The sequence below is a fragment of the Pipistrellus hanaki genome (genome assembly GCF_964339955.1).
Source record: "Pipistrellus hanaki genome assembly, chromosome: 6".
Classification (NCBI taxonomy): domain Eukaryota; kingdom Metazoa; phylum Chordata; class Mammalia; order Chiroptera; family Vespertilionidae; genus Pipistrellus; species Pipistrellus hanaki.
Window position 1 is genome coordinate 56,641,678 of NC_140508.1, and position 15,302 is coordinate 56,656,979.

At 34.5% G+C, this 15,302-nt stretch overlaps 1 protein-coding gene across 1 annotated transcript in view; it reads left to right on the top strand.

The window, feature by feature from the left end:
- Nucleotides 1-11,388, top strand: part of NDC80 (NDC80 kinetochore complex component) — a 35,912-nt gene extending 24,524 nt beyond the window's left edge. Inside the window, exons 13-17 of the mRNA XM_084888115.1 lie at nt 1,407-1,496; nt 2,176-2,268; nt 3,445-3,575; nt 6,564-6,666; nt 9,752-11,388. Of these exons, the coding sequence (XP_084744241.1) occupies nt 1,407-1,496; nt 2,176-2,268; nt 3,445-3,575; nt 6,564-6,666; nt 9,752-9,889 (555 nt within the window). The 3' untranslated portion in view covers nt 9,890-11,388. The remainder of the gene's footprint in view (nt 1-1,406; nt 1,497-2,175; nt 2,269-3,444; nt 3,576-6,563; nt 6,667-9,751) is intronic.
- The last annotated feature ends 3,914 nt before the right edge of the window (nt 11,389-15,302 follow it).

The window sequence follows — 15,302 nt, forward strand, 5'->3', positions numbered from 1 at the left end:
TTAGTACTAGACCTAATAGCTGGACAGATAGGCAGGCAGGCATCCAGGCAGATAAAATGTACTCACTGCTGCTTTGAGTAGTTTGACTTTACTTGTGTAAGAAAATAATTACCTGAGTCAGAAAAGATTATCTATTGCAAAAAGAATACATATACTCAGAAAAAGAAGGAAACATTTTTTATTTATCTGTAGAAATAGTTTTACATAAAAATAGAATAATAAAAATAAAAATAGCATCAAGAAGATACCGTTCCAACTGTTAAAAGTAGTATTTGGAGAAAAGCTAAAGAGGACATTACATCTATCAAAACAGAGCCAAAATTAAAACTCGCCAATAACTTCAACAGGCCTATTGAACATAATAATGTACAGGGTTTTCTTTTGGAGTAATGAAAATGCTTTGGAACTAGAGGTGATGATTATATAACATTTTGAATTACTAAATGCCTCTGGATTGTATTTTTTAAAAGTTAATATTATATTAAATTTATTTAACTTAATTATTTTATTTAACCATCTTAATGTGTAAGTTGTACCTCAACAAAATAATAATGATGATGATAATAATAATAATAATAATAATAATAATGGGAAGCAATGAAGTGCTATGTTGAAATAAATCAGTAAAATAGCAGAAAAAAACACACACACATAAGAAATACAAGCAGGTAAGAGCTTCTGGGTTTGTTAATTTGTGGCGATGCAGAGAGAGTGTCAAAGCCCAGAGAGCATGTCCTTTCCCAAATACCTTACTCTATGTAACTCTCCTATCTGGTTGTTCCTGGGTTGTATCTTATTTAAATAAACTTGTAAACATTGACCTATTCTGTTCACCCACCTTGCTTGTTTCACAGAACACATACCCCCGTGATCTTTCTACAGTAGTATATTGAGTTGTTCCTTGTTTCTTTTGCAGAGTCCTCTATTTCTGTTGCTTATTGAGTCAGTCCCTGTTCTAGTCTTTGCCATTACAGTAGCGTCACAATGAATAGCAAAAAGGTGAAGAAATGAAATACAAGCCGATATTTGTAAGGCCAAACAGTTAAAAAAGATTAAAAGAAAATGATACCTCCGAAGAATATAGCATAAAACATACAAATTGTTTCTAAGACTGCATTAAACTAAGTATACTTATATAATGTTTAAATAATAACAGTGGATTTCCAGAATAGATAAGCAAATCTAGAATTTTAAACATATTAAAACTGAAAGCAAGTTATATTCTATAGAAATTATATTAAAAATTAATTGTATATTATTGACGGTGTGTTCATTTAGATTCAGGATATCAGATTCACTGTTTTTCTCCAAAAGTGGTTCCTCCTATCACATTGTGTAGATGCCTCATAAGAGAAACTTTATAATTACATATGTCATATGTAACCCCCATTCTTATGTATTTTTAGGTACCACTCAAGGAACTCTTGAACCAAACTGAAGAAGAAAGTAATAAAGCTCTAAATAAAAAAATGGGGTTAGATGATACTTTAGAACAAGTAAGTAACAAAACATAGTCATTAAAAGCAAAAATAAGATTTTTTTAAACTTAAAATTACATGTGATTTGTGGTTTCTAATTGCTAAGGGATGAATTTTAAAATATGATAAATGAGAGTTTTATTAATTTCAGAGAGGGAGTGAGAGGAAGAAAGAGAAACATCAATGATGAGAGAGAATCAAATATGGCGGGTTACCTTGCATACGCAGACATCAAGCGGCGGGGACAGGGTGGGACGCTTGCTTTGTGGTGACGATGCAGGTGTTCCACACCACCCCAGCTGATTTGGACCTATGGGAAGGCGGGAAGGTGGCTCCAGCTAGAGCGAACGCTGAGGCAGCCTGGGGAAGGAAGGCCCATTCTTGTAAGAGTCTTCATGCATCGGGCCTCTAGTTATTTATAAGTTTCCTTAAAATTAACTCCCCTTTGGGGAATAAATTATTATTTTTTTTTTTTTTAGTTTAATTTATTGGCATGACATTGGTTAATAAAATTATACAGAATTCAGGTAAACAATTCTACAATAAATAGCTTCTAAAGACAAATCATAGGTGAGTGTCCAAAAGGACTAGAAGAAATAGCATGGTTTAGTTAATTGTCACTACAAAAGTCCTATAACTTATTAAAAATTTTTTGATGTATGTTTACGACTTCTCACCCGACATTTTCTTCTCCAAGTTAAATACAATGATAATGGAAAGCAGAAGAAGTGTAAGAACTCTGAAAGAAGAAATTCAAAAGCTAGATGACCTCTACCAACAAAAAGTGAAGGTAAGAACTTTTCCACAATTTGTATAGGTTAGGCAAAGCTATGTCATGAGTTTTGACAGCAAACTGAACTATTTAAGCTGTATCTTATAACTTGTGTATTAGTTTTGTCTTCTCTTCCAAAGTTTATTATAAGGAATAATTTATTTTATTTTTTTAAATGACTCTTTTCTGGACTTGGGCTATTTCAAGTCCAGAAATAGCCCACGTCCAGAAATCTTGGTAAGATGATTTTGGTCTTTCACTAATTTTTTATACTTGCATATATGATTTAGTGTCCTTGAAAGACCAAAACATATTCTTAAAGCTTAAACCCCAATAAGGCCTGCTGTATATGTCTTTTCATATAAAATGTCATTTCAAACTGGCAATCCTGGCCAAATTCCAAAGATCATTTATGTGAAATCTAAAATGTGAGTAAAATAATAAGATTCATTTCCCACCACCTCTAACCCACCTTCTGGCCAACATTTTACTTAAGGAAATATTCATAACCACTAAAACAATTTATATGAAAATTTCAACCTCACCACTGTTTACCTGTAATGTATTTAGGGTTTACACATTTTTTAAGCAATGTGACATTTTTAGAAAATACACCACAATAATATGATCTTTATATGAAATATGAGGCATTTGGTAATCATTTTTGTTTTTTCATATGTCTTCTATGACAGCACTTAAGGGTTTTGTTTTTTGTTTTTTTTTTTTCATTAAAGCACTTAAGTGTAAGACTTTTTTTATTATATTTCATCTTAAGAAACCTAAGAATTTATGAATTTGGGCTACTTTGCCTATACATAATTAATAAATATGTGAAATAATGGTAGCATGAAAGGTATCTATTACATTTTTACATATAATAAAACATCTTTGATGCTCATAGAAAAAAATTTTTAATTAGAATATCATAAAATTTTCTATGATACAGTCTTGAACATACTGTGGAATGAATTTTATGCAGGTCTCTTGAGAAGGTAACATTTATGTTTACAGTATAAGATTCCCAGAGAAGCATTTTAATATCTCTTGTAAAGCAGTAAGCAACCTAGGAATACAAATAATGATGCAAACTGATTTTTTCAAATGCTTTGCATACATTTTTTAAATCCACCTGAAGTATATAAAATGTGACTATCAAAATATATATCTATAAAAACCATTACTTTATCCTGATAGGAAGCTGAGGAAGAGGACAACAAATGTGCCAATGAGCTGGAGTCCTTGGAGAAACACAAGCACATGCTGGAGAATGCTGTTAATGAGGGCCTCAGTGAAACTATGAATGAATTAGATTCTATTCAGCGGGAGTAAGTTCATCTTACCAAGATTTATAATGTTGATTTTCAGTTTAATTATTTAACATTTCTATAGAACTAGATCTATGCTTATTTGCTTTAATCTGTATTGCAGAGCTATTTTGGGGGTTGAGGGAATGGTGACTAGAACCTAAGCAGAATAGCTTACAACATAAAGATACTCTTACCAGACAAATACATTCTATAGCTATTATAGCAATTGCCCCTTCATTTTTAGATCTAAGTAAGAAATGGCTTTTGATCCCTCCAACAATACAAAATTTTTAATCAATTCAAATAACTGGCTATTTGTTAGTAAATTTTAATAAAAGTTCACTAAGCTTTAATAAATTTTACTGAGGTTTTATTTTTAAGATACAGTTTTTAGAAATTAGGTATATATGAACTAATGATACTTCATATAGTCAATCTGCCTTTGTAATCACTATATTATACAAAATCTGCAATAAAAGTCACAGGACTGCAACCACTGTGGAGAACAGTATGGAGCAAAAAACTGAAAATGGAACTCCCATTTGACCCAGTAATCCCACTCCTAGGAATATATCCCAAGAAACTAGAAACACCAATCAGAAAGGAAATATGCACCCCTATGTTCATAGCAGCACAATTTACAATAGCTAGGATTTGGAAACAGCCTAGATGCCCATTAGCAGATGATTGGATCCAAACACTATGGCACATCTACACAATGGAATACTATGCTGCCACCAAAAAGAAGGAATTCTTATCATTTTCAGCAACCTGGATGGAATTGGAAAATATCATGCTGAGTGAAATAAGCCAGTCAATGAAAGAGAAACATCACATGACCTCACTCATTTATGGATAATAAAGAACATTATAAACTGACGAACCAAAAGATAGATATAGAGACAGTAAAGCAACAAGCAGACTGTCAAATTACAGCGGGGAGGGTAGGGAGATCTGGGGAAGATAAGAAATCAATCGAAGGACTTGTATACATGCATTTAAGTACAACCAATGGACACAAAACTCTGGGGAGGGAGGGCATGTATGGGGGTGGAGGGCAATGGTATATGTACACAGATAATTTAATTTACAAAACATTTTTTTTAAAAATCACAGGACTTATGGGAAAATTGTGATTGGGGCCTAATACTCAAAAACTGTTTTATATAAACAGCATAAAATATTTCTGAAATATGAAGTTTTGAATACTCAAAAACTCTGTCAGTGATACAAACAAAAAGCTGGCACCTAATGAAAATGCTAGCACAATTGTAAACATGTTAAATATTTAAGAAAAACATAAATATTATGATAAATATATTTTACCTTTATTTTTTTTAATATATTTTATTGACTTTTTTACAGAGAGGAAGGGAGAGAGATAGAGAGTTAGAAACATTGATGAGAGAGAGTCATTGATCAGCTAGCTGCCTCTTACCCCCTACTGGGGATATGCCCGCAACCAAGGTACATGCCCTTGACCAGAATCGAACCCGGGACCCTTGAGTCCACAGGCCAATGCTCTATCTACTGAGCCAAACCGGGTTTGACATATATTTTACCTTTAAAGAACCTGATGTTTGTGTGGGGAAATGGGTAATCAAAGGCTTGCAGCTTGTGAATTATTGAGAAGAGGTAGAAGGTGAAATTAAATGGAAAGTTGTGGCTACCAGATGTGGATGCTAGTGCTCCTGTTAGGTGTGTGCTTAAGTATTTTTGTGTTTTATGTATTCTTTTGCATCTGCATTCAGCAGAGTGCAGTTTTCTGCATTCACCTAATGTTATTCAAGCAGGAAATTGACATAAGAGAATGCAAAATTTGCATTAGGCTCAAATTATTACCTAATATATAAGGTTGAAATAAATACATGTTTCCAATAAATAAATAAATAAATACATACATACATACATACATACATACATACATAGATGTTTCCAAACAAACAAGCATTATAGCAGAACTGATTGGACACTATGGTACATTTCTTAGAAGTTTTTCATTTTCAAATTATACATTAAGTTTTCCCGGATGGTTTTCCTTATAATTTTAACACTTACAGAGGAAAATTTTAGACATATTATGTAATAACTGTAACTAAAAATGGTGACATTCCTTCCTTAAAAATATTCTGCATCTCTATACATAATTCTTTCATGCAAACTATATAAAATCAATTTACTAACTAGTTAATTCACAGGTTCTCTAAGCCTTAAATAACTTAAAATCTTATTTTAATGTTGGAAGTACAAGCCTTAAGAAAATCGATTCTTCATTTTTTTTTATTTGTAGCCTAGGAATAGGAAACTCAGTTGAAGGTCTTTGGCTTGTAGTTTTTATTTCAAGTTTGAATTTGAATGCCTAAAAACAAGACTCCCCCTCTCCTATTCAAGTGTATTTAATGCGTTGCCCCTGAAAGCACTTGTGAAGAGGAATTTTTACTATAATCCTATTATGCATGATAATAATTTGAAAATATTATATCAAAAATTAAGTTTAGCCGAAACCGGTTTGGCTCAGTGGATAAAGCGTCGGTCTGTGCACTGAAAGGTCCCAGGTTTGATTCCGGTCAGGGGCATGTACGTTGGTTGAGTGCACATCCCCAGTAGAGTGTGTGCAGGAGGCAGCTGGTCGATGTTTCTCATCGACATTTCTAGCTTTCTATCCCTCTCCCTTCCTCTCTGTGGAAAATCAATAAAAATTTTTTAAAAATTAAGTTTACAATTTTTTTGGAGATTTAGGTAAGACCATTTGCTCCCAAGCTTTGTTTATCAAAGAATGAGGTTGTGTTGCTGTTTTGTTTTGTTGTTTGGAAAGGGTCTTTGAAAATGTTTTTATTTCTGTTTTAATGATTGAAAGCTGGATCTTTGTAAATTTTATGTGAACAAGCAGCAGCTATCCTGATTACAGCCTGGTTTTATTGAATCTAAAAAGCAGAAGTGCACTAACTAGAACTGATATATTAAGTTGTTCCCTAGACAACTCAAACAAGAGTTTTTATTCTACAGATACCAACTAGTCGTACAGACTACAACTGAAGAAAGACGAAAAGTGGGAAATAACTTGCAGTGTCTTTTAGAGATGGTTGCCACACATGTAGGCTCTGTGGAGGTAAGTGTGTGAAGGTCTTTTCTACATTCTAAGAATTTAAAAGCTTTTTAAAATTTTGCTATATTTCTGTCTTATTTCTACAGAAATTAAATGATATATTTTATTTCTATGGGAAATAGATCTAGCATAAATTTATCAGAAGAATCCTACCTAGCAGTGTGAGTAGGGGACACTTGTGCATCTTATAATCTGTTTTGTTCACATAAACAGCAAACAATGATATTATTACATCAACAATATAGAATTTGCTGCCATTTTCCCAAGGATGGTGTTGTTTTATTCTAGGTTCATAAAAGAAATACTTATTCATAATATATAAATATTGGTTTAGATTGAGAAAATCTGCTTCCTGGTATATGTATCATTTGACTTTTTTTGGTTTTTTCTTTCTTCATCTATAAAATGAGAGAGTTGTACTAAATATTTGTCAACATCCTTTGTACCTCTGTCTATTACAGATAACTATTCGTCTGACCTTAGTGTTGTTAATCCAGTAGTGATTTATCACTATGGATTTATGTGAAAGCTAACCACAACTATTAAACTTCTAATCGGTTAATATAAAATTAGATTTGAAACTCTAATGATAAATTACTATAAATTACTATTGCTTTTTAATTATTTTTGTATACTTTAATATTCAAGAAAATCAGACCAAATTCAACAAACATTTACCGAGCACTTATTTTGCACTAGGCGAAATTCACAATTAGCCAGTAAAGCATAGAAGGAGCATAGGAAGTCAACCAATTATCATTGAAGTCTAATGTGGAGAAATTTTGAGTGATGAAATTGTACTAGAAAGAAAATAAGACTTGGATCTGAATAAAATTTTATTGTAACACAGCCACTTCATTCACTTTCATACTATTTATGGCTGCTTTCCTACTAAAGCATCAGGGCTCAGCAGGTACAAAGACCATCTAGTCTATTTTAGGCCCGTAAAGCCTAAAATAGTTATTACTTGACTTTGACAGGAAAAGGTTGTTAACTCCTTTAGATTCCTAACCGCCCTGAAAGAACACAAAATCTTTTTTTTTCTTTTGTCTGTTTTGATGTTCCAAAAAATCATTATAAAGCTATAATAACTCACATTTTAGTATTGATACATATAATCCAATCTCTCTGGTTAGGAGTCCAGGAAAACATACATGAGAATAGACCGAAAATTGACATAACAAATACATATCTATCAACAAGTAAATCTAAAAACCAAGTGAATAAAAAATCTGATGAACAGAATAAACTGGTGAATATAATAGAATCAGGGGCATAATAGAAAGGGAGTGGACTGACAATTTTTGGAGGGTTAGGGGGGGAAGAATATGGAGGGTGAGGGAAGAGACCAGACAAAAATCGTACACCTATGGATGAGGACAGTGGGCCGGGGCGGGGGGGGGGGGGGGGGGGGGGGCGGAGACCTGGTGGAGGGGAGCTATGGGGGGAGGGGGAAGAGGAACAATTGTAATAATCTGAACAATAAAGATTTATTTTTTTAATGGGAAAAAAAAAAGACTTGAATGGGAATTTCACAAAGACTAATGTGGCTAGCAAACATGTGAAAGATATACCATTTCCCACCCTCAAAAAATTTAAGTTTGGTAATATTAAATGCCAGCAAGAATTGGAGAAATGGGAATTCTTATTTATATTGCTAGAATTACAAATTGATGTAACAGTTTTAGCAAACAGTTTTGCAACCCCTAATAAAACTATGCATTTTCACTCTAGGTATTTAATTAAATTTATACTTTGCTAGAGGTACTGTACTGGATTAAACAATATACCCCTAATATACGTGTCTATCTGAAATCTCATAATGTGACTGTATTTGGAAATAAAGTTTTGTGTATATAATTAGGTAAGATGCAGTCATAAGAAATTAAGGTGGGCCCTAAATCCAGTGACGGGTTGACTATAAAATGTCTGAATGGAAATGGAGGCAGAAATATAGTGATGTAGCTACCAACTACAGAGTGCCAAGGATAACTGGTAGAAGCTGGGAAGAATCCCAGGGCCAGGGACTGCCAGAAGCTGAGAAGAGGCAAGGACAGATTCTTCCCTAGAATCTTCAGAGAGAACATAGCCCTACCAGCAACCTTGATTTTAGACTTCTAGCTTCCAATCCCTGAGGTGATAAATTTTGTTATTGTGAGCCACATGATTTGTTAATGGTATTATATTTGAAATAGTAAAATAATAAAATAACCTGGAGAATTGGTTTTCTATTGGTGCCATAACAAATTATCACCAATTTTTAAATTGGCTTAAAGCAACACAAGTTTATTTTCTTAACATTTCTGGTGGTCAGAAGTCTAATGGGGGCCTCTGGGCTACAGTCCTTGAGAGGCCACCTGCACTCATTGGCTTGTCACCTCTCCCTCCAGCTTCAAAGCCAATAGCACAGCATCTTCTCTCCTCTCTAACTTCTCTTCTATCCTTTGATCTTTTCTCCCTGACTGTTACACTACTCATTACTTCTTAAAAGGACCCTTGGGGTCTACCGGGATAATGCAAAATAATATTTTCTTAATATCCTTATATCTGCAAAGTTTCTTTTGCCATGTAAGATAATGTATTCACAGGTTCTGGAGATTAGGACATGGACATTTTTGGAGAGGCTATTATTCAGCCTACCATGCCTTAAAATACTGGATGAAAAAATAAGTCATAGAATGTTACATTTAATATCCTTCAATAAATATGAAGGTTGAAACCAGGTACCACTAACTATATTGTTTAGAGAAACATACGTGTGTGTGTGTGTGTGTGTGTGTGTGTGTGTGTGTGAGAGAGAGAGAGAGAGAGAGAGAGAATTTGAGAGAGAGCATGAGCGTGATCATGTGGTGTGTGTGTGTGTGTTTGTGTTAAGAAAAAGAAAAGCATTCAGGAAAATGGTTATCTCTCAGGAGAAAAGAGAAGGATATGATTAGGAAAGGACACAAAGGATCCTGCATCATGGGTATAAGAGTATGCCTTCTCTTCTAAATGGTATACTCTTGTCTGTAAATTTGACAATTAAACACTTTAAATGAAATTTAAATGTAATGTTTTTACATTAACAATTGCTAATTGTTTCCACTAGAAACACCTTGAGGAGCAGATTGCTAAAGTTGACAGAGAGTATGAACAGCATATGTCTGAAGATCTCTTGGAAAATATTAGAGAGATTGGAGAAAAGTATAAGAAGAAAGCTTCTCTGATTAAATCTTCTGATGAATGAAGATAAAAATGTTGATTATCTAAGCAAGAACTTTATTAACATTGTAAATTTTGAAATGTCCTTTGAGGTTTGAAAAATCTCTTACATATACTATTATACCCATTCTTACAATGAAGTCTCATGACTACATCCTCCCATACTTGTGAAATATTTTGTAGCTTTTATAAATCTAGTTCAGTAACTTAAAGTGTGTATAACCTGAAATTATGAAAATTTGTTGTTTTTAGATTGAGTACCAGTTATATTATGCACCCAGAGTTAATAAAATGTTAACATTAAAGTGTGGAGGTTTTTTCCCCCTGGTTTTTCTGCCTATCTTCACATGGTTTGAAAGGTATTTGATCTAAAACAAGAGTCACCAAACTAACTGTGGGCCAAATCCAATCACAACCATTCATTAACATATCATTTATAACTACTTTCATACTATAGTGGCAGAGATTAGTATGCAATAGAGACCATGGACTGCAAAGTCAAAAATGTATACTTTACAAAAGTTTGCCAATCCCTCATATAAAACTATACAGGGTTGCTACTGTTCAACTAAAAAACTTTCTTAATGATTCTGGAAATGTAGTCCAACCTACTCCTTATTGAGAGCCAAGAAGCTAAAATTCTGTCTAGTTTATTTCCACATTTACTCTGAAATAAGCAGAATGTGAAATGTGAGAATCAGAAGAAATAATCTAGTTCAACCTCATTTTAGAGATGAGAATTCATTCCTAGAGAAGTTCTGATTTACCTCAGGTCACAGTTCTTAGTTGTAGACACCACACTGAAATTTACTTGAATCGATAAAGCCACAACAGCCATGAATTACGACTGTGCTGGATGGTGAGGAAATTGTGTTATGATGAAAAGGCATGGCATGTGTTTCTATTTGTTGAAGTCTTCTGTTGAGTTTTTAAATTTCTCTTCATAAAAGTCTTCTTTAAAATTTTTTTCTATGTATTTTTTTGTTGATATTTTAAATCATTTTTCCACTATGCTTTCTCTCGTAATAATTTGTGTAAATGAAAGAATTTGATTTCTATATATTTATATAACTTGTAACTGATTTATGAAGTCTATTACTCAATTTTGTTAATGTTGAATCTCGGGGGTTTTTCAATTATATAGTCATAATACTTGCAAATAGTTTACTTACAACTTTCCAACTTTTATAACTTCAGTTTCCTTCTTTTGTCTAATTGTATTTAACAGTAAATCAAATGTAATAATAAGTATTTTTGAGTGGCCATTATTGTCTTAATTCTAATTTTAGTAAAGATGCTTGAAGTATTTACCCATTAATCATAATTTCAGCCTTTATGCTTAGATATATCAAGTACAATTTTTTTCTTAATTTATTAAGCTTGTTTTCTTAGTAATGGTTGTTGAATTTTTCAAATGACTTGTAAGCATCTATGACATTGAATCTATTATTCTCTCCTAATATTTTCATATGATTTTTCCCCTAACATAAACATGCTTACATTCCTATAATAAACCTTACTTGGTCATGAAATATTTTTTCTTTTTTCACTTTATTTGGTTTTTACATGTTGGTGGATTCTGTGTTAATATGTTCTTTAAGTCATTTTTATATTTTTATTCATAAGTTAGATTAGTGGTTATATATATAGCCCTCAGGTTTTAGTATCGATGTTATCATTTTAGAGAAGTTAGATGTTTCCTTTAAATTTTTCTGGGAATAATATTAGTATTAGAATTGTGTGCCACACCAGCACAGCCAAGGGTTCAGCGAGCCTGAGCGGGGCAGGTGAAGGATGAAGAAAAGACAAAGAGAATAAGCTGGGTCTAGGTGGATCTGTGCCTGGCTGAGACCACAGAACAGATCCAGGCAGCAAGATGAGCCTTTATTTTATAGTCAGAGGTAAACAAGGTAATTTACAATGTTCTTGTAAGTTTCACTTGTTTTGGCAGCACTTGCTGCCCCTCCCACAGCCCATTAGCTACCCAGAAAAGACGTAGGAAGCATCACATGATCAAGCTTAATTATTCTAAGAGGGCTATGCCCTCTAAACTGGGACTTGTTTTTGGCTTTGCCAACAGGTCAGTCCGAGGCTTAACCCTATAACTGTTCCCTACAGAATTGTATGCTTTCAAAGTTTGGTAGAATTCCTTATCTGGGTGCGCTGCTTTCTGTCTATACAGACAGAAATGTATAGCTCTTTGACAACTCTACCTATTTTTCCTAGAGTTCTGTTTAAGTGTTTTTTAATCTTTTCTATGATTTTGGTAAATTATATAAGACATTTTTCTATTAAAGTTTTTTAAACTGGTTAACACAGAATTGAACAATGTAATTTATTGTAATTCCATTTACTTTATGTTTTCATGGTTCTTTTGCTTGCATTGTATTTTTGCTTATTTGCTCTCTTCCTTTTTTCCTTAGAATCAAATAGCTGATGGTTTCTTAGTTTTTTAACTTAATACTTTGTCCTGTTTTCTAACTTACTGATTTTTACTTTTTTCTTTGCTAGGTAACTTCTTTTACTTTTGTTCAATTTATTTTATTGCCCCCCCCCACCTTAATTTTTTAAATTAACTTCTCAATTCATTTATCTTTTTTTTTAAATATATTTTATTAATTTTGTACAGAGAGGAAGAAAGAGAAATAGAGTGTTAGAAACATGGATGAGAGTCATCGATCAGCTGCCTCTTGCACACCCCCCACTGGGGATATGCCCGCAACCAAGGTACATGCCCTTGACCAGAATCGAACTCAGGACCTTTCAGTCCCCAAGCCGACGCTCCATCCATTGAGCCAAACCGGTTTTGGCATCAATTTATCTTAATTCTTTTTTTTTTAATGTAAGTATGTAAAACTATTAATTTTCCTTTGGGTTGTACAAGTTTTTCTGTTTGTGTTTCAGGTTTATTTAAGCATTTTATTTTCCATGCACAGTGGAATGTTGCTGGCAACTAATGTTCTCACCTAACAATAAAAAACCAAAATTTGTTGTTACCACTTAAAGACTTGTTTGTACAGCTTTACATAAATTAAAAGAATTAATAAATTTACAGGTATAAATGCAAACCATTTGCCAATGTAAGCCTATTAACAGCTCAGTTCTGGCAGGGAAACATAAGAAAGGAAACTGGGTTTGAAGTCTTGAACTCTCCCAACACCGTTAGACTGGGAAGACAGGACAGCTGATTCAAGAACTTTGCCAGCGTCTAGAGCAGTGGTTCTCAACCTTTTTAATGCTGCGACCTTTTAATACAGTGACCCCCAACCATAAAATTATTTTCATTGCTGCTTCATAGCTGTAATTTTGCTACTGTTATGAATTGTAATGTAAATTATATTAATAATTGTAATTACATTAATAATCGTAATGTAAATATCTATTTTCTTTGGTCTTAGGCGACCCTGCTAGCAGTTCTCAACCTGTGGGCGGTTCACTGTGAGAACCGCTAGCAGGGTCACCTAAGACCATCAGAAAACACAGATATTTATATTACGATTCATTAACAGTAGCAAAATTACAGTTATGAAGTAGCAACGAAAATAATTTTATGGTTGGGAGTCACCACAACATGAGGAACTGTATTAAAGGGTCGCAGCATTAGAAAGGTTGAGAACAACCGATCTAGTTGCTCAGGCCTGTAGGAGAAGTCCCTTTACAAGGATGGAGAATGCAAAACTTTACCAATATGCTGGGAGAGAAATGGAATAGCTAAAAAACTGATTTCCTAAGTATCTGACAGCTTTGGAGTAGGGAAGGTGAGATTAAGTATGTTGAAGAGAGAAGGAGCTACCCATTGCTCTAATACACTCTCATGCCTCACATCTTGGGGGGGATATGGGGAGGTGAAACAACTGGCTATTTCAAGTTGTCCACTCCCAGGTGAGCAAGGAAAGATGTGGAATTGAATCAGGCCAGAAAGAACGTTGGCCATGGAGAGGGGAAAAGGCTAAAATGGGATGTGCGGCACATCAAGCAGGAAACCTCTAATGGAAGGTGGTGAGTAAAGAGTAGATCTTGGAGAACTTGTCAACCAATGGTTGGTGCTAATTCAATGCCATCAGGAATCCCCAACTTTTGGTGCGGTGAAGAGGGAAACTTTAGCCAGTGCAAAACAGCTCAATCGTTATACAGGACGGCTCTGAGGCAGCCCTCAGCGGAAGTGACCCTGGCACCTGGACCTCTGGCTAGACAGCTCTGCTTTGCTCCTCGCTGGTCTGTTCTGCCCTGCTCCATGCTAGTTTGCTTCGCCCTGCACTGTCTGCTTCACTCTGCTCCGGCTAGACACTTCAGTATCTAACCAAAGGAAAGGCCAGCAGGACATGCCTATAGACAAAAGCTTTTGAACTTGTAGTCAGGAAGAACTGGTTTTGGGGTGTCTCAGTTAAGACAAGAGTTCAGGTTTGGTTGGTTGTGCTTGTTAATCATTTTTGCAACTTCAGTATAGCATTAATTACCGTTTGGTTAGAAAGATTGTTCTATCTGCTTCCCTCCATCCTGTTGAAAACATTATCACAGTTTGACCCTAGCAGAGTTGCTTTGCACTTTCTCAGGATCTAATTCGAGTTGAACTGAAGGTCCTAGCTGGGGAGAGTAATTTGGCTGACCAGGAGGCCATGGAAAAGCTTCAGTGGGGTTGTGACTCCAGAGGAACACTCCAGGAAAAATTCAACTAGAGCAGAGAAAATGAGGAAGGAATATGGCTTGTGTGGAGTTAGGAGGCCACTCAGTAGTTGAACTATCTAAGGTGAACCTTTCCCCAGTTCCACAGCAGTTGTTCCTGCACTTCCCTGGATACTCTGTTTTATAAGAAGACTGAAGGCAACCATGGGGAGGCAACCATAAAATTACACTGAATATAAGACACTCTGTACTTCCTCTTCCTGTTGTGGTTGGATTTGAGCAAGAGCACCTTGAGACGCAAGCATTTTTTTCTTGTAGGCTAGCAAAGTTGGAGATAACACACAATTTAGTATAAACTTCTCTTCGTTCTGAAAAAAAAAAGTAACAGGCTGGACAGACTTAGTTTTGTTAGGTAAAACAAAAACATCCTCTACCATGGAAAGGGTTGATATCATGAATCTAAAAATCTAAAATGTTCATGGAAGCTGTAAAGTATAATGTGTGTGTGTGTACTTGAGACTCTGCTCAACTTCTTTTGAGAAGCATATTTTTAGGTTTAGGTCAGAGGAACAGGGGAAGGGACACACTCCAAGAGCTGTAGAAGCAGAAAATACCTACTCACAAACTGAAGAGTAAAAGTCCACATTTGATAATGTATGATTGGGAGTTGGGAATATTTGCTTTTCTTTATGCAGAGTATCCAGACAGTGTTACCTCTGCAAACTCATTGTTTCCTCTGGAGAGTATTTATTTTTAGATCACTTTCCAGAGGTATTAGGAGCTAAGTCCCATAGGACAGCAAGAAGGGTAATTAT